This window comes from Lacerta agilis, chromosome 9 (genome assembly GCF_009819535.1).
Source record: "Lacerta agilis isolate rLacAgi1 chromosome 9, rLacAgi1.pri, whole genome shotgun sequence".
NCBI classification, from domain to species: Eukaryota; Metazoa; Chordata; class Lepidosauria; order Squamata; family Lacertidae; genus Lacerta; species Lacerta agilis.
In genome coordinates this window covers 37,935,980-37,960,683 of record NC_046320.1, presented here as the reverse complement: position 1 = coordinate 37,960,683, position 24,704 = coordinate 37,935,980, and the positions used below count along the sequence as shown (strand labels likewise).

The following is a 24,704-nucleotide window of genomic DNA, read 5'->3' as shown; positions in this document are numbered from 1 at the left end:
GTTTCCTGCTCCCTGAAATGCCAGTGTTTTCACTCTTGCTACTCCCATTTGCTTGGAACTCCCCCACAGAAACCTAGGATTGTCACCTCTCTCTTTTCCTGAAAACCCCTCCTAAAAAAAATGTATTTTCTGTGAGGCCTTTGACACATCCTCATCTTCTACTGAAACAAAGCATACGAGTAATGGGCACATGTTCTCCCCTGTTTCAGCCTTCATCTCCTGTTTCCTCTCTTCTCGTTACCTATAAAGTGCCATGATACAATCATAGACTCACAGAAACAAACAGTTGGAACAGACTACAAGGCTCATCTAGTCCAACCCTCTGCAATGCAAATATTTTGCCCATCACGGGGCTTGAACCCACAACTCTGAGATTAAGAGCATTATGCTCTACCAACTGAACTATCCCGGTTAACAATAGTATCTCTTTGACTTTGTTGGTTTATTGCTAATTAATGGTTGATCATTATGTTGTTTTAAGACAGGGGTAGCCAACATGGTGTCCTCCAGAGGTTGCTGAACTACAATGCCTTCATGGGCCATGCTAGCAGGGGCTGATGGGGGTTGTGGTTCAACATCAGGAGGGCACCATGTTGGCTATCCCATGCTTTAAGATAAACAGCAGTTGAACACTGAACTATCACTTCTTTCCCTCCCCTGCTTCTTTGCCCACTGTTTTTTTCCCCCAGGTCCAATATTTCAATCCACTAGACAAATATAAAAACTGAAAATTCAAGATCTTTGGAAAATTTAACCCATTATGTATTTATGGTACTTTGGATATTCAAAAAATTATATGCACAAGTTTCTCACACTGAAGCAGTTTCAAAGGAAATTAAACCAATAACTGAGCCAATTTTTATTTTGCTTGTTATGCTATATTTTAAATATTTGAGTATAGCACACATAAAACAAAACTCAGGTAGTATTGCTTAGACTTGCAAGATTTTCATGTTCATTTTCTGTAATTCCATTTGTTGCCGTCTGCACTATATTATTTGTTGACGTGTGAGTTATCACTTCAATAAGTGTTAAGTGTAAACCATATACATGCTATTTCTATAGTAACATACATTTGATAAAATCTGACCAGGATCTGACAGGATATGCAGTCTCTTCGGTTTGGCATATTTCAAATGACAAGAAACAATTCCTTATTCTGCTCTGAAGTTTATTTGAATTTTCAAACAGTCATGCTTTCGCATATTAGCAAAACAGAATAAAAATCACTGTGGGAAATTGCCATAATTAGACATGGGTATAACCTCTGAAGTTCTCCTAGCAGAGTAGGGTTTTTGCACAGTTTCCACGTCTTTCCATGGAGATGGTGTAGGAAAATCTCATGGAATAATCTTAATATCTATTTTTAACCAGTATTAACAGCACAGTTACTAATTGCTGCTGATTTTAACTATTATCAGAAGTAAAGGTCTGGAAACAGTGGCGGTTCTATCTGGTAGTTTTATTAAGATCCAGATGAATGAATATGTAAAATTTGGCTACGCAAACCATTTTTATCTAGCACATTCCATTAAAAGAGAGAGAGAGAGAGTATGCAGTAAACTGCATATAAGGGTTGTGTCAAAGTTTACAGAATAGGACCCTTGGTAGCTAGAATAACATTTCCACAACAAATCAAAGGTATTGTTCTCAACTTACATGAATATACAGTAGCCATTACCTTAAATTTAAGCCTCACAATGAGTGTCAAAACCACTGTGGAGATATGAAAGCCATATTGTATCAGTGCAGTCTGCAGATATTTTTTTTCTTGCAGCTTTGCTGTGCTGAGATATATGTTGCACTTGAAAGCTAAAGGGATTACTTTTGAATAGTCATCACAAAGGTTGATTATATTCGTATATCATTTAGCTAGACCCTGCAGGCTATTATTCCATTAACTGTGCTTGTCCACTCCTGCCCTGTCAAAAAGTTGATCATGTAACGTGAAAAGGCCAGACAGTGTGTTAAACTATGAGAAGTGCTTCAGAAAAGCACAAGAATACTCTATTTAAAAATAATTATAACCCTATTCAGGTGGCAGTCCTAAGTGTCTTTATTTAGAGACAAGCTACACGGAGTGACCGGGTTTGAGAGTCTAGCAAAGATAAGTACCAGGCAAAGTATGAAAGAAGGATTACATGAGACCAGGGCTTTTTTAAAAGCCAGAATTCACCAGAACTCAGTTCCGGCACCTCTCAGGTGGGCACCATTGCCATTATAAGAGAACAAAGGAGTTGTTCATGGTGAGTTCAAAGGAGTTGTTCATGGTGAGGTGTCGAGGGTCTACAGAACTGCCAGATTTTTTAATCACCCTGTCAGCATTCCAGAATAGAACAATTTTAAGTCAGACCTTAGCTTGCCTTGGAGGCTTAGTTAGGGCAGCAGGGCAGATTCAGTTTTGCACCTCTCATTGGCTTTGTGTCTGCTGCCTAACACAAGCAGGTAGATTCAGCCTTTGAGCATCCTGTCCTTTCACCATTTCTCTTAATCCCTTGCCCCCTGCTCCATTCTTCATTGTTCCCAAAGGTCCTGCCTTGGAGTTCAAACCATGTTGAATGCCAGGCAGTGGAAGGTGGTGGCACTTTGACTTGGTAGGGCTGCAATTTTTAACTTTGCTGTTTTCCTCACAATAGGACTTGTACAGCAAAGCAAAACAAGCCTCTCCAAGTAGGAAACACTTCCTGCTGCTTCTCTTGATGGAGAGGTGTGGCCATCAAGGAAACAGCTCTGAGCATCCTCAAAATAGATATTTATGATTCAGATAGGTCTACCAGGTGTGCCCTTGCAATTCCCCTTAGTAAGGAAATGCCCTCGTTTGCCCTAATGGACCAGCCTTCTCTGATGCCTAGAACTTGTCCCATGCATAAAAATGTCTAGGCACAGCTCTGATGTGGATCAGTAAACTAGATCTTGTAGAGTTTAACAGACAAGCAGTCCTGTGTTTGGTGGGTACAGGGAACAAATAAGGAAACAGAACAAATGGAACGGAACAGTAATATTAAATAATAAAAATAAATACCAGAAGGAAGCCATGCTAAATTTGTTGCAGCAAAAAAACCATAGTGTATTGTGGGCACCTTGAAGACAAAGGCTTGGATCATATGAGAATCTAACAAGGAAGTTCATGGAAGCAAAATTTCCTCTCCCCCTGTGTCCAGCTGCTTCCCACCTCATAAACCTCTCAGGACAGTTGAACAATGTGAGATATGTGGGATGTAATCCACTGGGAGCAGTCAAGTACAACATTACAGTACCTGTTTTGTTAGAGTGGTCATACAGGAGATGTTGGTCCAGTCAGTAGAACTTCCTGTTACACCTGGCTGGAGCATCATTCCTTGTATGTGACTAGTAGGTGGGTGTGACCTTTCCAGACCTGGTAAAAGGCCAGGTCTAGCAGACACCTCCCTCTTTTCGATCTTCTTTTTTGTCCTGTGAACTTCCTGATTCACAGCCATCAGCTCCCCCAGGTTATCTCCCATATGGGGTAAACCTGTTTGTACAGGTTTGTAACTTTAAGCTTAAAGCCTGCCTTCAGGGATCACACTGTGCTCTGCCTGATTGTGAGTAAAACTACTTTTTGTTACTTATGAGTAAGACTGTGGTGTCTTTATTCTTTTAGGAACATATCTCAATCTGGGCAAGCCAGATTGAATTGTCTATTGTCTTAAGAGGCTCACACAAGTCTGCAACCAGTTTTCTGCTGCGTAAAGAGGGAATGCACTCTGCTATATAAAGAAACTTGCTAGTGCGAGTTAGGAAGGATATTAATAATCAATATATTCTCTCCTGCCACCCTCAACATTCCCACAGGGTGCTGCTGGAGGAGGGAAATCACCCCCACATCCTCCCCTATATGGTTCAGAAGGACCACATGATCCTCCAGAGAGGCTTTTTTTCACAACATAGGAGGATACAGAGTATAGGAGGGACAGGAAAACTTCCTTCCATGAACCTCCTTAAGCCTTTCAGATTTATTGCTGCATAAACATTTTTCACTAGGGCCTACTGTCCGATGAGAAATTTCTAAAATAACCAACTACCACAGAGAATGATTCTTATCACCACCAGGTAGGTTAGGAGTCATCTGCAAATGAATACAAAACATATCTCTCATCTTCCATTCACTTTTATATCACATTTTATATTACAAATTGTAATTTTTGTGCTGAACTTTCTTTGCGCTTAAAGTCGGTGCTGATTAGTTGGCACAGGAGAAGACAAAACAACTGCATTATCTTAGCTCACTTGCTGTTCAGATAGTTCAGCCCAATCTAGATAAAATAAACTACTAAATAGAAGACTCAGTGCTTCTTCCAGAAGACTTAAGGCAGAGAATCCTCTGCTTTTATTATTCAAAGTTGTTTAATGTAGATTGTAAAGATGTTTTATTTGGGTCTCTTTGAAGCAATGTATTATACAGAGCCATGAACGAGTCTTTATGAGCACAAGTGGGAGTCCTAAATGAACAGCGTTTGGAATGTTTGACTTTGAATAGGTAGGTTTATATGAGCAGAAGACTTGATTGTTGGGGCCCAGTTTATGAATTAGGAGGAGGATTTATTTTATACACCTTGAAATGGGAAGTCAAATCTTTTGGGATCCCGGTAAGTACAATTTTTGAGCCGAGATAGAAAACCTAATGGAAATCTCTTCTTCTGCCACTATTACTATTTATTGAAAACAGTTTCATTCAAACTTCTTCATGAAACTATTGCGGCTGTCAGGGGCAACTCGACTTGAAGTTTGAACATCTTTCTGGCTCTGAAAAGTAAAAAGGCCTCAAAGGCTCCAGAATAGTGTATTCTTTTTAATTTGCGTAATGTGGTAAAATGTGTGCATGGATTTGTAACTAAGGAAGGAAGATGTCTTCACAAAATTCAGTTTAGGGCAAATTAAAAGGCAAAGCTCCCAGATAATCAAGACTTTTATCTGTTGGGAATGACGCTTGCTTGGAAACGGCAAAGTTCAAGACCTCTGAGAATCTCCCAGGAGGCCCTCTCTGGCTGGCATGCCCCTTCAGTCCAGAGTGCCTATATCTGTGACCCTTCTCTTATGAGAAGAGCACACAAGTCTTCTAGCATCACGCAGCAAGAAGAAGGAAACATCCATAGATCTAAACTACATTTATTTACAGTCTATATACACAGAATCCATTTCCGCGTCTGTGTTCTCCAAGCTCTGGCAAAACAAGAAGCAAACTGCAACACAGCAGAAGTGAAACTAACTTACAATACAATAACACACTCAGAGGGAAGAGATAAGACAGTTTTCCATTCCCACACTCTCTCTCAGACACTCGTGTGATTTCTACTAATCACAATAGCAAACTGAAGAAGCAGAGGCTACACAAAATCCTGAGTTATGTTTCTTAAGCAAAGATATGGAATGTATTTGCACCTGATGAAGAACCATGGCACAATGATATCCCTTTTCCAAGCAGAAGGTGTAGATTCAATCCCCAGCATCTTTACGTAAGACTGGGAATGTCCCATCTGAAACCCTGGAGAGCTGCTGCCAGGATCTGGACGGGCCAATGGATTGGCTTGGTGGGAGGCAGCTTCCTCTGTTCCTATTACAATTATTTATATCCCACCTTTTAGAATGTGAATCCTTCCAAGGCAGCTTACAAATAACATCAATGCTCATTTTAAAACAAAACAAAACAAAACAGTATCAACATATAGCAAGTCATAAGACTTCTTCCTCAGGTTAGCTGGTTGTAGTTGACTCAGCAGTGGGAGAAGTACAGGCCAACTGGAACAGGCTGTGGTGACTTAGGTTTTTATATTTAAAAATCCATGACAAATTTATGAAGAATAAGACTACTAGGCATGCTGACCGTGCACCATCTCCATCTGTCAGGGACTGGGCAGAGGAGGAATGGTGGAGACCGCCTCCCCAGCCTGACCCTTCCATAGAAGAAGAAGACAGCTCAGAATTACAACAGGGGTTTGAGAGAGATCACAGCTCAGAGGAAGATGAGGGGGAAAGTTGGGAAATAATGGGAGAGGAGGAGGAGGCAGAGCCAAAGCAGCTGGCTGACACATTGACTAGAAAGCATTCCAGACCCACCATCTCCCAGAACCCAGCGAGCCTTAAAAATAAGAGAGCAAAGGGCTCAGAAGCAAAAGGCCCTCAGTGCCAGCCGTTGAAGGGATGACGAATGAAGAAGTGGGAGACAAGGGGAGAGGAGAATTACTCGGAGCAATGCCATTATTCTGAGAGGTCACATTCCCAAGCCTCTCTCTGTGAATACTGAATAAAAGCCAATGGTAAGGACTTTCCCTTGTCTTGTCCATTCCTGCCAACCTGCTGTGGGTGTTGGTTCCTCTGCTGCCTGGCACTATCTCTCATATCCCAAGTGCAGGCTTCCCATAGGAATTTGGTTAGCAACTGTGAGAACAGGAAGCTGGACAAGATGGGCCTTTCGTCTGATCCAGCAGGGCTCTTCCTAGGTTCCTGATCTGCATATTAGCAGTAGTGGTTCTTTTTGTGTTGTGCAGATCAACAGATTTGTCTTTTCTGGAAATGTTTAAGGTTTATTCATTACAGAGGCTCTTCTCACATCTGTCTGCCTCAGAAAGCCTGTGTCTTCCTTTTCTAATCAACAGTAACAAAATATTAGTAAGAATGGACAGTGTCAGTCTGAAGCTAGAAACCTTTGTTTTGGCAACTCTGGCAATATTTTGCCTAGCTGCTTACAGACCGTGTGCCATCAGAGTTATTTAGAGATCACACCAAGTTTCCTCCTTGAAACTGGCTTTTCAAGATCTTAGCAAGAGGTATTTTATGAGGGTACTGAAACTGAAGCCAGCAAAGCAGAGAAAATCCAGGAATGCATCTGCAACAAAATGGGATGCCAGGGAGATTTTCTGTAAGGATAGAGTTTTGCTTTAAAGCTTTTAAGGAGCATTAGCCTTGAGTGCATCCCTTCAGGGTAAGGAAGTGTGGGAAAAGCAGGTTGAAGATTCTGATGCTTTCAGAGTACAGGTAGAGTTCCTGTCATTGAACCTTACAGAAGAGCTGGTTGGTTTTCCTGCAGGTAAACTCTTCAGGGAGAAAAAAAAGTCACCCTTTGAAGCCATCCAGTTGTTCCAGTGGTATCTGTGCATCTTTGCACAGGGTAGAATCATTTTCCTAGTAGTGGCAATTAGCTTCGTCTCTTAATATGGACAGGGAATATAAATGAATGTGCAAGCATCCATTTAGGGAGAGGAAAGCAAAAGCATTCCCTGCAAAACCTTTTCTTCTTCTTCTTCTTCTTCTTCTTCTTCTTCTTCTTCTTCTTCTTCTTCTTCTTCTTCTTCTTCTTCTTCTTCTTCTTCGCTTATTCTGCAAGGAAAATAATGTTTGAGATTTGTGGAATCAACTAGTATGGAAATGGAGGGCATATCAAGATATAAATTGGTGGCCCAGAGCTAGTCACTGGGTTCATGACCGTATCCTTAACCCATAGTGCCATTTCAGAAACTCAGTGCACAAGGGGAGAGCAGGGTCATGTCCTGCAGCAATTGAAGTTTTTCTTTTTCTTTTCAGACTGTAGACTTCAGTTTTGTAGTTACTCATTTCTGTAGTTACCCATTCACCTAGGAGGAAATAACAAGTCCTTCTGCATTAACAGTTTGCCACCCTCTCATTTCAAGCTGTTTTGCAACTCCCAGCATATACAGGTGAGTTATATATTTCTATATTTATTTACAAGACTGCTTTAATTCTCCAGGTTTGTGCCACCAACCTATTGGTCTATTCGATTTGCAATACCCAGACAGATAATCAGTGCAATATTACACATCAGAGGTAGACCTGAATACGTTCAATGGGACCTACTTCCAAATATGTGTGTACAGGATTGCAGCCAAGGGGTCCTACATAATGTACTGTGGTATACAGTGGTACCTTGGTTCTCAAACATAATCCATTCCGGAAGTCTGTTCGACTTCCAAAATGTTCGAAAACCAAGGAGCAGCTTCCGATTGGCACAGGTCAATAGCCAATAGTGAAACAATAGCCAACAGCCGCATTGGATGTTCAGCTTCCAAAAAACATTCGAAAACTGGAACACTTCCAGGTTTTTGGCGTCTGGGAGCCAAAATGTTCGAGTACCAAGGTGTTTGAGAACCAAGGTTCCACTGTACAGTGGTACCTCGGGTTAAGAACTTAATTTGTTCCGGAGGTCCATTCTTAACCTGAAACCGTTCTAAACCTGAGATACCACTTTAGCTATTGGGGCCTCCTGCTGCTGTTGCGCCACCGCTGCGTGATTTCTGTTCTCATCCTGAAGCAAAGTTCTTAACCTGAGGTACTATTTCTGAATTAGCGGAGTCTGTAACCTGAAGCATCTGTAACCTGAAGCGTCTGTAACCCAAGGTACCACTGTATATGTAAACTGTAGATGCAGTCTCTTACACCTTCATGTCAGTAACCATTTAGGTCCACTCTAGCCCACAATCAAAAGTGTGACGTCTGCTGTGAATGGTGTTTCCCAAACCAGACTGCTTGCAGCTCATATATCCTAAAAGGCTGACAAATAAATTTAGTCCTGGACCTATATTCAAGGCACTTAATTACCAGTGACACCAGCTAAACAGGTTGTTTTTGCAAACAACACCTGCACACTTAATATGCAGAGTGCTTCACTGCTCACAGATGTCCCTTTGCACTAAGTTCTGGTACCTGTTCAAGCTCACAACCAGACTTATGAGCCCTGCATTGTCTATAACATTTTCTTATACAAAGGCTATGCTTGGTAGGCATAAAGGAATATTATCTATACGTCATGCAAAACAGCTACAAGATGATAGCAAGCTAGCAAGCTAGAAAAGGATCATATGACCAAAATCTGGTCTGGTGTAGCGAACTGCTTGCTACTGTTCAGTTTAATTCTTAATCTTTGCTTCTCTATTTAATTTCTGCCTACTTTAGAGACCTGCTGTAATGCAGCAGTTAAAAAAAAATCCACATGTACTCATGAGCCTCCCCAAAGACCACTAACTTGACACGTAGGCCATGACAGCTAAGCTTCGACTAGCAGGAAACCTAATCCAGGGTTTCCATCATGTCAGTTGTTGCCTTTATTTCATTACACTTTGACTCAGCTCCTAATGGATTCAGCTTCATAAAGTCTGTAAAAAGAGGAAAAGAAAGCAATTTATTCATGTTTCACGAGAGCTCACTGAAGACCAGAAATTTCTCTAAAAATGCAAATCATTTTTGTGCCACGTAAGTGGGACTGGGCAGCTAAAGCTCTTGGAGGAAGGCTCTTTCCCAGGGCTAATGTTTTTATACTCAGTGATAGAATAAATCGATTCCTTTATTATACCATCTCCTTCGCGCTCTTTATTTCCTAAAAGAACGTAATCCAAGGTACTAAAGAAACATTCTTCACCACTTGTTAATTTTGTTATTAATCCCCAATATCTCAAAAAATAAACACCACAAATACATGTAGGAAAAAAGATCAATATGGATCCCTGCAACATCAGGTTAGCAAAGGGAGATTTACTAGGAATCCAAGATGTAAAATACTGACATTCAAAACTAAGCCCTTACTTATGTAATAGGACTGTATATACAAGCACAACATAAACCAGGAAGAAACTATTACAGGAGAGACACGTTATACTTGTATTGCTTTAAAAACAACCTTTCAAGTTCTTATTTACGGAGAAAGTTGAAATATTTAATGTCGGCCTATGAAGCATGTCAAAAGACCAGTCACCCTTGCTAACATGCCAGAGATAGGCTTTTAATAATACATGTAATAAAAATTACACTTATCAAGTATAAAGGTCATAAAAATAAAGCAACATTCATAAAAGCCAGAAAATTATAAAGTATTGTTATTACTTGTCCCTACTGCTCAAGGGAGGGCCGCTTGAAATAAAATTCACATCTAACAGCAGTCATGACCAAAATAGCTTGGATATTAGTTCTTGCCTAGTTAACACTCTCTTCCCCAGTTAACACACACACACACACACCAGCAAACTCAGGACTTTATGTGAAGTCTGCAACTTGGTCCTCACGTCCTTCACTTTGGAGTCTTTCAGAATATAAATGGAGTCACATGGATTGTTATCCGAACCTTTCCTGCCTTAACTTTCAGCCCCAAAGGTTATCCTAAAGAGGTAGGTTTTGCAGTGTTTCCGGGAGGTGCTTAGGCTTGGACTTGGGAGAGTCTGTAGTGGGAGGGAGTACTGTAAGTGAGCAACCAGTATAAACGCCCTTTTTGTGTCATTGCTTTCTAAACGTAGAAAAATAAGAAGTGCCTTGTTGGATCAGACAAAGACTTTGTCATTTTACCAGAGGACAACCAGAGATGCAACAGTAGGAGGCAGCAATGCTTCTACCAGTTTCTGGAAACTACAGGAGGGGAGAGTGCTCTTGTGCTCTATTCCTGCTTGCTGGTTGACCACTGTGGGAAAAGGATGCTGGACTAGATGGGACCCTGGCCTGATCCAGCAGGCTCTTCTTAAGTTCTTGTGAGAAGCCCACAAGCAAGGCATGAGTTCAGTAGCACTATCCTGTTCATGAGCCCCAACAACTTCCTCAAAGGCATCCTGAGACATGTGTTTCTTTTTGGGAAGGAATGGATGTTGTAGAATCATCTCATTAAACACTGTACAGAGATTTGGTCAGACAGGTATGCTTTGTGCATGCTCACGCCATTTATTCCTGACACTCATCATTTCTAATGATGACTATACATTTTCCTTCTCAGTAAGCCAACTGACAAGAGACTTGTCTTTACACTTTTTTTTTTAAGAGTCAGCCAACCACAAGATCTAGAGATCTGTTCTGCAGTATGAGGCTACTGCTTGGAGTTTCACACTTCTATTGCTTTTCAAATTTCAAGTGTGTGGTCTCCAGAACTGAGAGGATTACAAAAAGAAGAAGAACAGAAAGAGGTAGAGAAAAATAATAATATTGTTTGTGGCTTTACAAGGGCCAGTCTGTCACCTTCAGAATTGTATGGAGTACTTCTCATTCCACCCTGAAGTTTTGATGTATAAAATATTTGTTTACGTAACACCTGCATTAGAGACCTGAATTTTAATTCTACATTTGTTTCAGCTTTAACCAGGACATGTGATTTATATTTTATCATCAACATATTACATCCAAGTTAAGTTCCGAATAATGTTCTGAGGAAATCCAAATGAAAAAGATTACTCAGGTATATTGCACTGACCTTATCTTTCAAATATCCATCACGTAATTTTAAAAACTGGTTACTATTTCAGAAGTTATTTTCCCATTGAACAAATATATGCAAGTTATCTTCCAAAGCAGACTTTGCTCACTGCATGCATAATCAGTGCTGAAATAAGAGCAGCATGGAGTGTTCATAGATTATATTATTTGAGCATGGGGGTGGGTCAAAGCTGCCTTGTATTCCTTTGGGCTGGATCTGGGGACTGGACTGCAGGAGATTTTAGTTGAGTATTACCCCTAAACAGGGTTTTAAAAAATATGTTCATGTCTGTTGCTCCCCTTTCACTTACTCTAACTTTGGTGTAGTGTAGTATACATAATTTAAATAACCAGGGAATGTCTCTGGGCTTGAAACCACCTGCTGGCTTATATTAGCTAATTAATGGTGATTTATCTGAGTTACTAATTTGAGTAGAGCTGACTGCCTTCAGGATTTTTTGTGAACGTTCTAAGGGTTTTGATTATAAATATGCTTACTTGATGGGCACTCTACTTTTAATACTTTAAAGAATATTTGCCTGCCAGTAGAAAAGGGTTTTTTCATGCTAGTACAAATAAATTACCTTGCATTGTTTTCTATTTCAAATAATATATTCACGTGGTTTGTTTATGTTGGTACACAATTTTATCTCTGTCTGGTTCCCTTTCATTCTCTTTCTCATATTAGGGATTATTTGCCTAACTTCCAAACAGTGACCGTTTGAAAAATAGCACTGATCTCATACCCAGAAAGCTTAATCATTTTCACAAAAACTAATATAGCAGATTCATTTTAGCCAAACTTCTTTATCATGCTGGCCTGATTCCCATGGCCTTAAAGTGTGGATTTAATGGTGGTACAATCTCTGAGGTAGAAATATAATAGAACCCTCTCAGCCTATTGGATCTATGCAATTTCTCTTTTTCTCTTCTAGTCTCAGTGTCTCTTAAGGCAATCTGCTCTGAAGACAGCAAAGAAGGCTAGCCTTTCCTTTAACTGTGTTCCCATTGCTACTTATACTAAACAAAGAATCAAATCCCTAGATAAGTTATCCAGTAGACATCTGTTAAATACACAATCCTAGAGGGGAGTTTACTCTATTAACAGGTTTATTCTTTTGCTCCACAGTTAAGAGAATCTATTTCTGTGTTTTACATTGGTTTCTAGTACTGCACTGCATTAGAGTACATTGCTCATGCATTGATTACAGAATGTATTGGGGATGCTTAAAATTCTGGTATATATTTATAGTCAATGCCAAGTACATTAACAACAATAACAATAGCATCCTATATATTCCTAGCGCTGTTTGCATCAACTCATCAATCAAACAAGTGTGTGGAAGGAAGGATACAGTAGTGAAGAGAAATAGGTAAATGTAAAGGTAAGGCTAGAAAATGCGGAAGATGAATGAATAGGGTAAAGCATGCATATGCCACTTCATCAATACAGCAAATAGAAAGGCTGTGGCATGGCTTTCCACAGACAAAGTAAGCAATGAATTGTGCTGCTATGTATTGCACCTCTTCCATATACCCTTCTGCCATTTCTACTGATTCTCATTTCCACTCTCTCGAGAATGTGGTTCTCTCTCAGGTGTTTGATTTTCTAAACCTTCCAATATTCTTTGATGTGGCACCCTCTGATCTTTGTTCATTACTGCTATAGATCCCTATCCGACCTCTCACCTATCACAGTTCCAAATTCACCTTCCTTCTCTATGGGCAGTAGATGCTGTGCCAGAAATGTTATTTACTCTTCCTGGATTAGTTCATTAATGAGCTCCAGCTATTTCAACAGATTTTTATTGCAACCATGCAACTTCCATACACACTTCAATAAGTCACATGCACAGATGTCAGAATTGTTTTACAATTCTTTAAAGTTATACAAGTGAAAAATACTTTGGCATTCTTTATTATTTGAACCAAGGTGTAACCAATGTAAGCAATCCCTGCTGCTCACCAACCAAAACTCAAACTCAAACAAAAACCTTATGGAACTAACTTCATACTGATCATCGAAATCCAACTTGAACAGAATTGGTTACAGAAACCCATACAAAAAGTCAATATTTTCAAGATTATTTCAAGAGGAGGCAAATTCCCAACACTGGAGACTGGAAGACTGGAAGCTCTGGCCCTCCAGTTATTGTTGGGCAACAACTTCCATAATTCCTCAGCACCAGCCATATTTGCTGGAACTGATGGAAGCTGAAGTCCAACAACATGTGGAGGGCCACAGGTTGCCCATTCCTGCCTTAAAGGGACATAAAACCAAGAAAAGCTCACAGCCTTCTGCACAAAAACTTCATTATTCCTAATATTCTCAATGGGACATATTGGGGAAAAAGTCTACCCAAGTATTAGGACAGTGTATCAGAGGCTACATTTGGGAGCAGCGTGTTTAGGTATTTGAGCAAGAAGATAGCCTCTACTGCAGCAGCACAATACAGATGTGAGAAATAGATTTTTGGTGCAATTTTCTGCACTCAAAAAACCTGGCACTTTACAGAGTTGTCATCCAAAAGGAAAGCTCACTGAACTTAGCTGACTACTCCCTGAAGACCAGTTTGCATTTTATTTTAAGTAAAGAGTGCTATAAAAATAAACTGCAGTTTTTTGGGGGGGGGGAGGGGGGCGTAATTCAAGAGATTTGCTGCTTCTACTATGGTACCATGTTGTCCTAAATTTTCTCACTGACACACTAGTGAAACTCTGCAAATAATGATGGTGAAAATGCTTATAACCCAGTCAATTCTGGTTTTCAATAATTGTAAGATTTATACCATCTGATAATTCTAGGAGCAAGCAGGATTCTATTTGGTAGGATATATGTACGCTACTAAATTCAGCTTGCATTCTGCCAGAATATACTGTATGTATCATTGGCTACAGCTGCAAAGCCTTGCTTCTCCCGTCTGAGGTGACTTCAAGTGACTAAGTCACCAATGGGGTGGAGAAATAAAAAATAAACCAAGTACTTTCACAACACACAACCACTTTTTAATGACGGGGGCCTCCTTTGAAAGTCTTGGACTTGGGAATTCAGGAGAACAACTGAGCCCTACCCACGCTGCCCCACCATCCACTAAGATAATGCAAAATAATCATTACAACAATAGTAAGAATTAATACAGTACAAACATACCAATTACAACCACAACTGAATAAAAATCAGCAAAAGCTTGGGAGAATGGAAAAGTACTTCCTTGATGCCTGAAAGACAGAAGCACAGGTGCTAGGTAAACCCCTCTGGGTAGGGTATACAGATGCTACCACAGGAAAGGTCCTATACCCTATTCTACTGACAAAATCTCTAAAGGTAATGCTGGTGGAAGTGGGTAAACTAGAGCAGGGCCTCTTGGTAACGTGTGTGTGTACACACACACAAAATACAACATTGTTGTAAATGACAAAAGGGACAAAAATATATCTGAAAATACCAGGTTGCATCTAATTAGGTTGCCCCATTTGCTCAAGGACCAATTAGGTTGCTCCATTTGCTTCCACAGTGGATCTCCCTCTCTCTCTCCCACCCTCTCTCTCTCCCACCCCCTCATGCTTTCTAAATATTTTCTGGGGATTTCTCAACCCTTACATAACACTGAGATAAGATGGTAACTGAACTGGATTGGTTAATAAGAATGGATGGATTTCCTCCCCCCCCTTTTTTTAACACTGGAGCTTAGATATCACTTGCCTGCCAATGTGAATGGCATTGTTGTCAACTACAACACCTTTTGGTGCATAATAATGATTTAAAAAAAATGTATTGTCAGTTTCGAGTGCCTTGGTTTCTCCTACACTGCTGGAGGAAATGACGGGATCTTTACAGAAATTTGAGCTTCCGGTAGCTGTTTATAAATGTTAATTGAAATGTTGTAAATTAGATATTCAGGATCTTTGAAATGTGCGGAATAGGGAACTACAGCGTTCCATTCCACTCAATCTATGGAAAAACACTTTAGCACCTGTATCTAGTGTTTCTTTAGGCTAGAGACTAAGCAAAAACAGATGTTCCATGCATATCAGGACTCTACAGTGCCTATTTATAAAGAAATTGTGTGGGTGGTTCTGATGGATGCTGGTGATGTAATGCTGACAATGCCTCTTCGAGGCATATGAAGTGGGAGTGTCCTATAGTGTCTTCTTTCTGATTAGAAGCTGTATTAGCTATGTTTTGGAAAAATCATTGATATTTGTGGATGTTCACACACTTTTAAATTATGGAGATGAACAGATGGGCAATGAAAGTGGATCCTGTGAGCCCTTATGTTTGAAAGAGACTTCAAAGCTGGAAGGATAAGCACCCAACAACAAGATCTTACTGCCCTTTCTACAATTAAACACCTATCTTATATTTGTCAGTCTCGTGCAGATATCTATTTGGACATCTGGACTACTTATATTAATATATACATTTAAGTCAGGATTGATGTGGGGTTTTTTTTGTTAATGTGAGCTGACATTGTTCTTTTCTCTTCTATTTTATTTGCATTAAATAAAAAAAGGAATATATCAAGGCAAAGTGCACAAACAAAACTAAGAAGGTTTTATAATTTGAAGCAACAAACTACTTTAAAAAAAGATTCCAGGATGTATTCTGTGTAGAATGCTGTACAAGCAAAATTCCCAACGTGTTATTACAAACTGTGAGTAGATTTCATAAAACAGCAATAGCAAAACAAAGGAAAAGATAACGTTGGTTGGCTTTTCCTCCAGCACATCCAAGGAAGCTAAGCTATGAAACTGTGATGGAAATATTAGAGCTGTTATGCCTAGGAAAAAAAATGCAATGATCATTTCATTCTTCCTGTCTTTTAATGCTCTAGGGTTTAGGAGACGAATAGGAGCAATAAGTTCACTTTGCAGAATTAATGCTGTAATTCTTTATCATAAGAGCAAAGCATTACCTCAATCTGATTTTTCTACAAAATGGTTCAAAGTATTTTTAATGATGGCCCTAATTTGTTAACACCTCCTAAATTATTAATCCCCCTTTATATTCAAGTAGTTATTGCATGTCATAACAATGTATCTATGCAGGGAAATTTAATAGTATTTTCTGCATATCAAGAAAAGGCTTGTTCTGCAAAATGCTATTAAAATTGATAATGAGCTAAATATTTGCCATAGCAAAAGCTGAAATTACTGTATCAATCAACCTGGGTGCTCTTATTCAATAAACAAAAATTATCACATTAACCTCCCCCTAGTTTTAAGTCACAAAATGCTTCCCCCCGCATGCACACCTAAGGCCTCAGATTGGTTTTCTCAGGCAGCTTCCTTTTGCTGTTTTCAACTGGAGAGAATAATACAAGCTTTTCATCACCTTCCAAATTAATCTGTACTATGAGATGTCCAGTGGTTCCCCCCCCCCCGCACTGAGTTATGATGCTGTTTCTAAGAAGCCACAGAGATAAGCAACACTCTTGTAGATAACCTTTTTACTTTCAATCCAGAGAACACAACCAAAAATAAAAGCATGTACCTGAAAAATGCCTCACTCTATAGCTTTTTTCTTGATCCCCCCCCAATAACCTGACAAAGTGCATTCCAGGACCAGAGCACAAAATACAGAACTATAATCCACGGTACAGACTCTAGGTTGAATCAATAGCTTTCTTCAGCTTCCAAAAGAAAAACAAATTGGAAGGAAATCACTCCACAACTTCATTCTCTTTGTAGAATACAAAGATTCTGAAATGGATTATTGCTGAAAATGAGTATTTTCATGGCAATATTTTGTTGCTGCATTAAACTGATTACCCATGCCTCAGAATGTGGCCAAAAGGAATCAAGATAAAGCCTCAAAGGAAGAAATGCAACTGAAAAAGGGTCAATGCATGATGATCTGCTCAGCCAAATATAGTGGTACCTCGGTTTACAAACTTAATCCGTTCTGGAAGTCCATTTTTAAACCAAAGCCATTCTTAAACCAAGGCGCGCTTCCCCTAATGAGGCCTCCCGCTGCCGGTGCCCTTTCACCGTTCAGATTCCGTTCTTAGACCGAGGTAAAGTTCGCTAACTGGAACACTACTACTTCCGGTTTTGCAGCGTTTGTATACCAAATCGTTCATAAACAGGGCTGTTCTTAAACCGAGGTACCACTGTAATTGTGTGAAACCTATCCTAAATTTACTGCTATATTATTAGCAAACTCTACCCGAAAACCAGATCAAGACTGCATGTGCACCATGTGTGTGTAGACATAACAAGCAATATAGTAACTCATACTGACAGAACTAAATCTAGACCTGGAGGGTGTGGAGCAGCTAGAGATATTTCAATAAAGTGTTTTAACTGACCCATTAGGCAAAGCAGGAAAGCCAGAATCCTAGCATTTATATCAGTTCTTGTTCATCCAAAGGTTGCCTGCCAACTGCAGGAGCCAATGTTTCCTTTTGCACCTCGCTCTGAGACTTCAAGTACAATCCCAGCAGGCAGCTCACCAGGTTAGATTCTGGAGCAGAAATAGGGACTGTGCAGGCCTCCAACATTCTTCAGCTCCAGACAGCATGGCTGAGACTCCAGGATGAGAGAACTGTAGTCCAGCAATGTCTGAGGAGCCAGAGGTTCCTCATCCATGTTCTGAAAGGTTTCCTGGTTCAAGTCACAGCTTTCCTGCCAAGCATATTCCTATATTTAGTTATAGCACAGAAATGTGAACCTGTGACATGACTTTGGGTGTAAGCCATTTCAAGCTCACTTTTATGAATTCGAGAGAGAGACGATTGAAGATCTACCTTGCAACTACCCTGATTATTATTATTGCAAATGAGGCGGTGTTGACGAGGCAAGTTTGAAAGAAGGCAGCTTGTCTAAAGCCACCCAGTGAGCTCATCAGAGAGACAAGAGTGGCGTTTGAAATATAGGAGAAAAGGATAGCGTCTTTTAATGAAACCCACAACTCCCAGTCTTTGATTCTTTCCAATTTTAGCCAACATACTCACCCTGGATTTTCATACCTGGTTATGACTCAGAATTGCCATGTATATTGTCTAACAAACTGACAGAAAATGAGTGTGTTAATGACAGTGCCACAAAGAGGATAGCTCAGTCAGTAGAGCATGAGACTCTTAATCTCAGGGTTGTTAGGCAAAAAATTCCTACATTGCAGGGGTTGGACTAGATGACCCTTGGGATCCCTTCCAACTCTACAATTCTATGATTTTATGCGCTTATCTTGGATATACAGAATATTTAACCATGTTTCAGTAGGATCAAGAGTCAGAGCTCAGTCTACTTAATAGAACAAAAACCATAGCAAGAATTTGTGCACACCCAGTGCTTTAAAAAGCTTGTGCTATAGGTTGGTACATTGGTAAGTATTTCATTTCATTTTTAAAGCAGCGGTTCTTGAGATAATGCTAAAGAGCACTTCAGTATTCGATAAACAAAAAAGAGCTGTCTGAAAAGCAGTAAATTTATTTAAAAGCACATCATATTATTTTAGACCAGGGGTTGCAAACCATGTTGGCTCCACAAGTGGCCAAACTTCCATGTGTATGCAGTTTTGACTGACACACATATTTTCCCAAGCGTTTCACTTTAATATAATGCATTTTAATTCATTGTCACCAATATATTCATTTATATGCACACTCTGCCCTAATATATGCATTTTTGTAAACACTGTTTGACTGGAGAACTGCATCACAAAATTCAGAGATGTACACATTACGAAATATGTTTTTGTTTCAGTTTTAGTATTGTTTTGGAAAGTGTGAAATAGGTAGGATCAGCTTTAAATGCAAACTGAATCAAATTTCTATCCTATCCCTAGTCTGGTCCAAGACAAGAAGTGGCATGCAATAAAGCTTGATGAAAAGGAATAATAGAAGAACATGGGAAAGAAGAGAGATACAGGCAGGTTATGAGATGCTTTCTATTTATAAACCTTCAATTCGTGGCTTTGAAAAAAGAGAGAGCTGTGTGTGTGTGAAAGAAAATGCCTAAGAAGTCGAAGCATAATACTTCCTTTGAAAAAGTTCCTTCCTTCCATACCGATGCATTCTGGAATTCTGGAATTCAAAGGGAGGGGAAATCACAGCTTATGGCCAAAAGGGTTTCCACAATATCTTCACACGTGTTTTGGCACAGAGACTTTCTAAATCTGTAAACTGCAGTACAATTCCCATTGCTCTGGCTTCCATAACCAAGTGCAGTGTGATCCTAAGGATGTTTTCGCAGAAGTTGTTGCTACTGAATTCAAGGTAGCTTTTGTATCTAATTACATGGGGTTGCAGTCCTAGTTGGATGCAAGCCCTCTAATATCACTTGAATTTACTTCCATGTAAGTTTACTTACTTTGTTCAGAGTCACTTCATCTGCATATATTGTAAGTGCTTCACAACAAAGCATGGCAAAAACAACAAAACAATAACACACATGCACACACACACACACACAATAAATCATTATCCATTAGAGCTCCACACAAAGAACAACTCAAGAAAAAGTTTTATGCATTTGGTAGGAGTTACACTGAAGGGTAGATTAAGAGGCTATTGGCTTGGATCCTAATTTCTTGTGAATGGAACTTGGCTTATGGAACACTCCTGCTGGTGAGAAAGGAGAGGGAGGCAATCCCCTCCCCGCCCTGCAGCCCCCTTATGCCCTCTAAAAAACAGCTCCAGAGGATTTCAGTAGCAGCATGGGAGGCAGGGCCGTCTTTAGCATGTGCGCTGCCGGGGTGCAAAGATCTGCCCAGCGCCCACAAATTTAGTTTAGCCCCCAAACAATATGTAACATGATATTTTGATGTAAGAGTTAATTTTGTGTGCATGGCACCATTGAGAATGACAAGCGCCGTCGTTGAGTCTGACAAGCGCCGCCATTGTTAATGACAAGTGCCGCCGCCAGCGCGTCTTTGGTAAATGAGCGCACAAAGTTGAAAGTCCTTTAGTGAAACAGTAGGTATACATTTCGGTAATACCTAGGTATATATGTATTTTGTTTTCTAGCTTGATCAAAATTATTTATTATTTCACAATAGGTAGATAGTTAAGAGCTTAGGCAGTTTCAGCAGTGGGTGCCCCCCAGAATTCGGCGCCCGGGTGCACTGCACCCCCTGCACCCCCAGTAAAGAGGGCCCTGATGGGAGGTAGCACTGGGAGCTGTTGGGGGGGGGGAATCATTGAAAATAGCTTTCCCCGCTGATCCCAGTATTAGCCTCCACTGGATCAGAGCTTCCTCCATTATTGTGGGGAGGTAAGGAGGAGAAGATGAATTCAGGATTACTTTCCCTCATATTCAAAGAAATGTGATACAAACAATTGCTACCAATTATGATTTTTTTTTAAAAAAATAGGAGCTGTAAGGACAACTAAGAATCCAACTCCATGTTATTATCACATCAACCTGATGGTTTAAAGTTTTTGTCACATGTTGACTACATAGTAGTCATCATTGGGACGAAAGGTCCATATGATGGGTTTGCCACTTCATGAATGGTTTTTTAATAGGTCCTCTGTTTCTACTTTGAATCACTTGCAAATAAAAGATCAATCTGCCATTAAATAATGCTTGAAACTGCAAAAGGCTTGCTGTTTATGTAAACTTATATCAATATATTTCTATCGAAAAGAGAAACGAGAAACAGAAAATAGAAATTGTCCCAGTCTTAAAATGCAAAAGTTAAAATATATTAATCACTGTCTTTTTTCATTTGCCCATTTCAGACATCTGTCAATAGGAAGATCTGATTTCTTTATCCAAGCTTCACAAATATAATATTAGTATCTTCAGAGAAAGATCTTGTCTGTGAGAGCTCCAATTTCATTGCCCCAACTCAATTACTGCATTCTTGAACTGAAATGTATTCATTTGTGGGCACTGAGGCAGCCAGTGGGAGGGTATTGATTGGAGTATAATGTCATGTGAAGCAGTAATGTCATGTGAAGAGTAAGATGAAAAAGTGTTTTCTGCTTAATGGGTTGGTATTAAGTAGGTGGGAACGGCTTCTAATTAGCCAACAATTGCTGTGTTTCCCAGTTTTCCTCCTTCCCCTCCTCCTGTCGGTCACCAGCTGCCAATCTCCCTCTCCCTTTTTGTGTGTGTGGAGTTCATTGCTCACTGCAGTGAAAGCCTTTGTTTAAAAAAAGAGGGCTCCCAGGGTCTCAGCTGCTGGGGTACAGCTTGCTGCCTGCGATGAGTAGCAACTGTCAGTTTATTTTATCTCAGCCTTTTCATCATTCTGCTGAAACTGGTCGAGTGAAACCACCTGAGAGACCTGAGGATTCAGTACCTACAAGTCATTAGCCAGGACTGCTCAGCCTCTCCCCACACAGCAAGTCAACTGAATACAGCCTAAAATACAGTCCACTTTAACCCCATGTTTTCCTATGGACATATGAGACTTCCACTTGTATCTTTTTGCCAAAGAGATAATTTCTTTAATGCTCCCATAATAAAATTAGTATGTAAAGTATTTTCTAACACTGCATGGTACCTCATAATACCAGGGCTCAATGCCTGAGGGTGTTAAACATAATGCAGTGGACATACGAGATTTATCCCAATCTCTTTCATCCGAAATGGTTTCCGGTGTCTAGATTATGTCCCAGAGCACACATTTCACCATCAATAATATCCCCATAATTCACTGTCCCATTTACCTAAATATTTTTTGTTCTACATTCTGTTTTCTTTTGGGGGGGGGTTTGAGGCACATGTAATTTAGAATGTAATTATAAATGGGATTTCCTGTGTATCAACATGCCTATTCAATTTCACAGTCACAGAGAGCAAAATCAAGCTTAATTTGTATCATATTTCTGTTTTCTTCCTTCTTTTGTATAAGTATCTTTTTATTTGTCATGATTATCATTTCATCAAATTAGGTATGCATTTACAGCAAATGTGTACTGTGCAAGCAATAAATGCATAATTTCCCTTTCTCAAACCTATGTTTCTGACTGTTGTTAAGAATCACAAATAGGAAAATTTAAAATTATCATCAGGAAAAAACCTTTGCAGTAGACGATGAACAACCTGTTGATTTGAGTACTAGTTTTGGTAACTCTATGGGGATTAGTTGCTTGGTGATTCCCATGTGCTGACAATATGACATTAATAGCTTTCCTGCCATATCCTCTGTGGTTTAACATAACAATATAGGTAAATAAAAGTATCTAGCCTGTTGCTTAGCCTGCGTTTTAAGATAAAATTAATCATAGTACCTGCAATTTTAAATGAATGCTACACATTGTAAGTATGCATTTTATTATAAAAGTCAATAAATTAGGGAACGGGGTGATTTTAAGACATCCCAGACATATTCTGGCCCAGGTGACTTTACTATTGAAAATAATAATATCCAAACAATTTACATTTGCTTAACAAGGCCTTTGGGGAGATCACACTTTAGATAACCAGCTCAGTTGTTTTGGTTCATCCAATATAATTTATATATAGTAAAAGAGGCATAAATAATATATATGTGTGTGTGTACATTGTGCATTCACTCCAACACAGTTATCATTAAATATTAAACATCACCCAGTATGCTCTGGGGCTGAAATACCAGGATGAAACCAGTACAAGGTTTGGATGTGGGCAGTAGCAGAATATTCATTATTTCATTCTTGTAAGGTGATAGTCAGCTTCTAGGAAAGCACAGTTGAAAATGCTGCCTTATTCAGAGTTCAGTTTGACCCTGGCTGATCTGACATCATTAGTTGTTGGCTATGGTTTCTTGTTCCAATACCTTCTAACCTGGAACTTTCCCCGAGTAAAAAGCAACAGAAATTAAAGAGCCAGGAAACTGGAAATGGTGGGTGCCAGTCACTTCCCTGTATTCAATTATCAGCTCAGTGTTTCTCAAGCCTGGGTCCCCAAGCTGTTGTTGGACTACAACTCCCATCATGTCTAGTCAGCAGCATCAGTGGTCAGGGATGATGGGAGTTGCACTTCAACAACAGCTAGAGACCCAAGATTGAAAAACACTGGTGTAAAAACTATGGACCAATATAGAGCCTACACACAAGACCAGCACACAGTGGGATCATGAGTGCATTTGTACAGTCGTACCTTGGTTCTCAAATGCCTTCATACTCGTACATTTTGGCTCCCGAATGCTGCAAACCCATAAATAAGTGTTCTGGTATGTGAATGTTTTTGGAAGCTGAACGTCCAACACAGCTTCCGCTTGACTGCAGGAAGCTCCTGCAGCCAATTGGAAGCTGTGCCTTGGTTTCGAACGGTTTTGGGAGTTGAACAGACTTCCAGAATGGATTATGTTCAAGTATCAAGGTACCACTGTACCATGTATTGGTGCCATCAGATATTCATTGTTGTATACAACATTTGAAATAATGACTACAGGCATGCTCAGAGGATGACCTCCAAACCATCCTAAATATCTTTGCAGAAGCTTATGAAAAGCTTGACTATCACTCAACATCCAAAAAAAACAAAGTGCTGCACCAAGTACAAATTAACCCCTCTACAGTGCTGCAAATCCAACTCAATGGTGTAATGTTGGAAAATGTCAATCACTTCTCCTACCTAGGCAGTTATCTTTCCACAAGGGCCAACATTGATGCTGAAATTCAGCACTGCCCGAGCTCTACGAGTGTGGCTTTCTTTCGATTGAAGTGCAGAGTGTTTGAGGACCGGGACATTTGCAAGGAAACAAAAATGCTTGTTTATAAAGCTATTGTACTACCAACCTTACTATATGCTTGTGAAACATGGATCACTTATAAACGCAATCTCCAACTCCTCAAAAGATTCCATCAACAGTGTCTCCAAAAATTTGTACACATCACTTGGGAAGACAGGTGAACTAATATCAGTGTACCGGAAGAAGCAAAGATCACCAGTGTTGAAGCAATGATTCTTCAACATTGACTTCGTTGGACTGGTCATGTTGTGTGGATGCCTGATGATCGTCTTCCAAAGCAACTACTCTAATCTGAACTTAAAAATGGAAAGCGTAATGCTGGTGGTCAACAAAAGAGGTTTAAAGACTGTCTCAAGGCAAATCTTTAAAAATGTAGTATAAACACTGACAACTGGGAAACACTGGCCTGCGAGCGCTCCAGTTGGAGAACAGCCTTTACCAAAGGTGTCATGGGCTTTGAAGACACTCAAACTCAGGACGCAAAGGAGAAATGTGCTATGAGGAAGGCACGCTTGGCAAATCCACACCATGATCAACTCCCGCCCTGAAACCAATCTCCCCACTGTGGAAGGACATGTGGATCCAGAATTGGCCCACACAGTCACTTACGGACTCATTGTTAAAACCGTGTTTATGGAAGACAATCTTACTCGGCTACGAGTGATCGCCAAAGAAGAAGAAGACAGGCTCAATGACTATAGACCTGATCAGTGTGGCTGTTAATTCTCCTTTCAGGAAATGACTTTACTCAACTCTACATGTGGCAACTCTAAGCAAATGTTACATCCAAGGTGTGGAAATATAGTGAGCCCAAAAGATGAACTAAGGGTCTCACTCATGTGGACAGAATCCCGCTAGTGTTCCATGCACAATTAGA

At 39.9% G+C, this 24,704-nt stretch overlaps 1 protein-coding gene across 1 annotated transcript in view; it reads right to left on the bottom strand.

The window, feature by feature from the left end:
• Positions 1–9,024: 9,024 nt before the first annotated feature.
• Positions 9,025–24,704, bottom strand: part of TTC29 (tetratricopeptide repeat domain 29) — a 95,096-nt gene continuing 79,416 nt past the window's right edge. Inside the window, exon 12 of the mRNA XM_033160929.1 lies at positions 9,025–9,125. Within this exon, the coding sequence (XP_033016820.1) occupies positions 9,040–9,125 (86 nt within the window). The 3' untranslated portion in view covers positions 9,025–9,039. The remainder of the gene's footprint in view (positions 9,126–24,704) is intronic.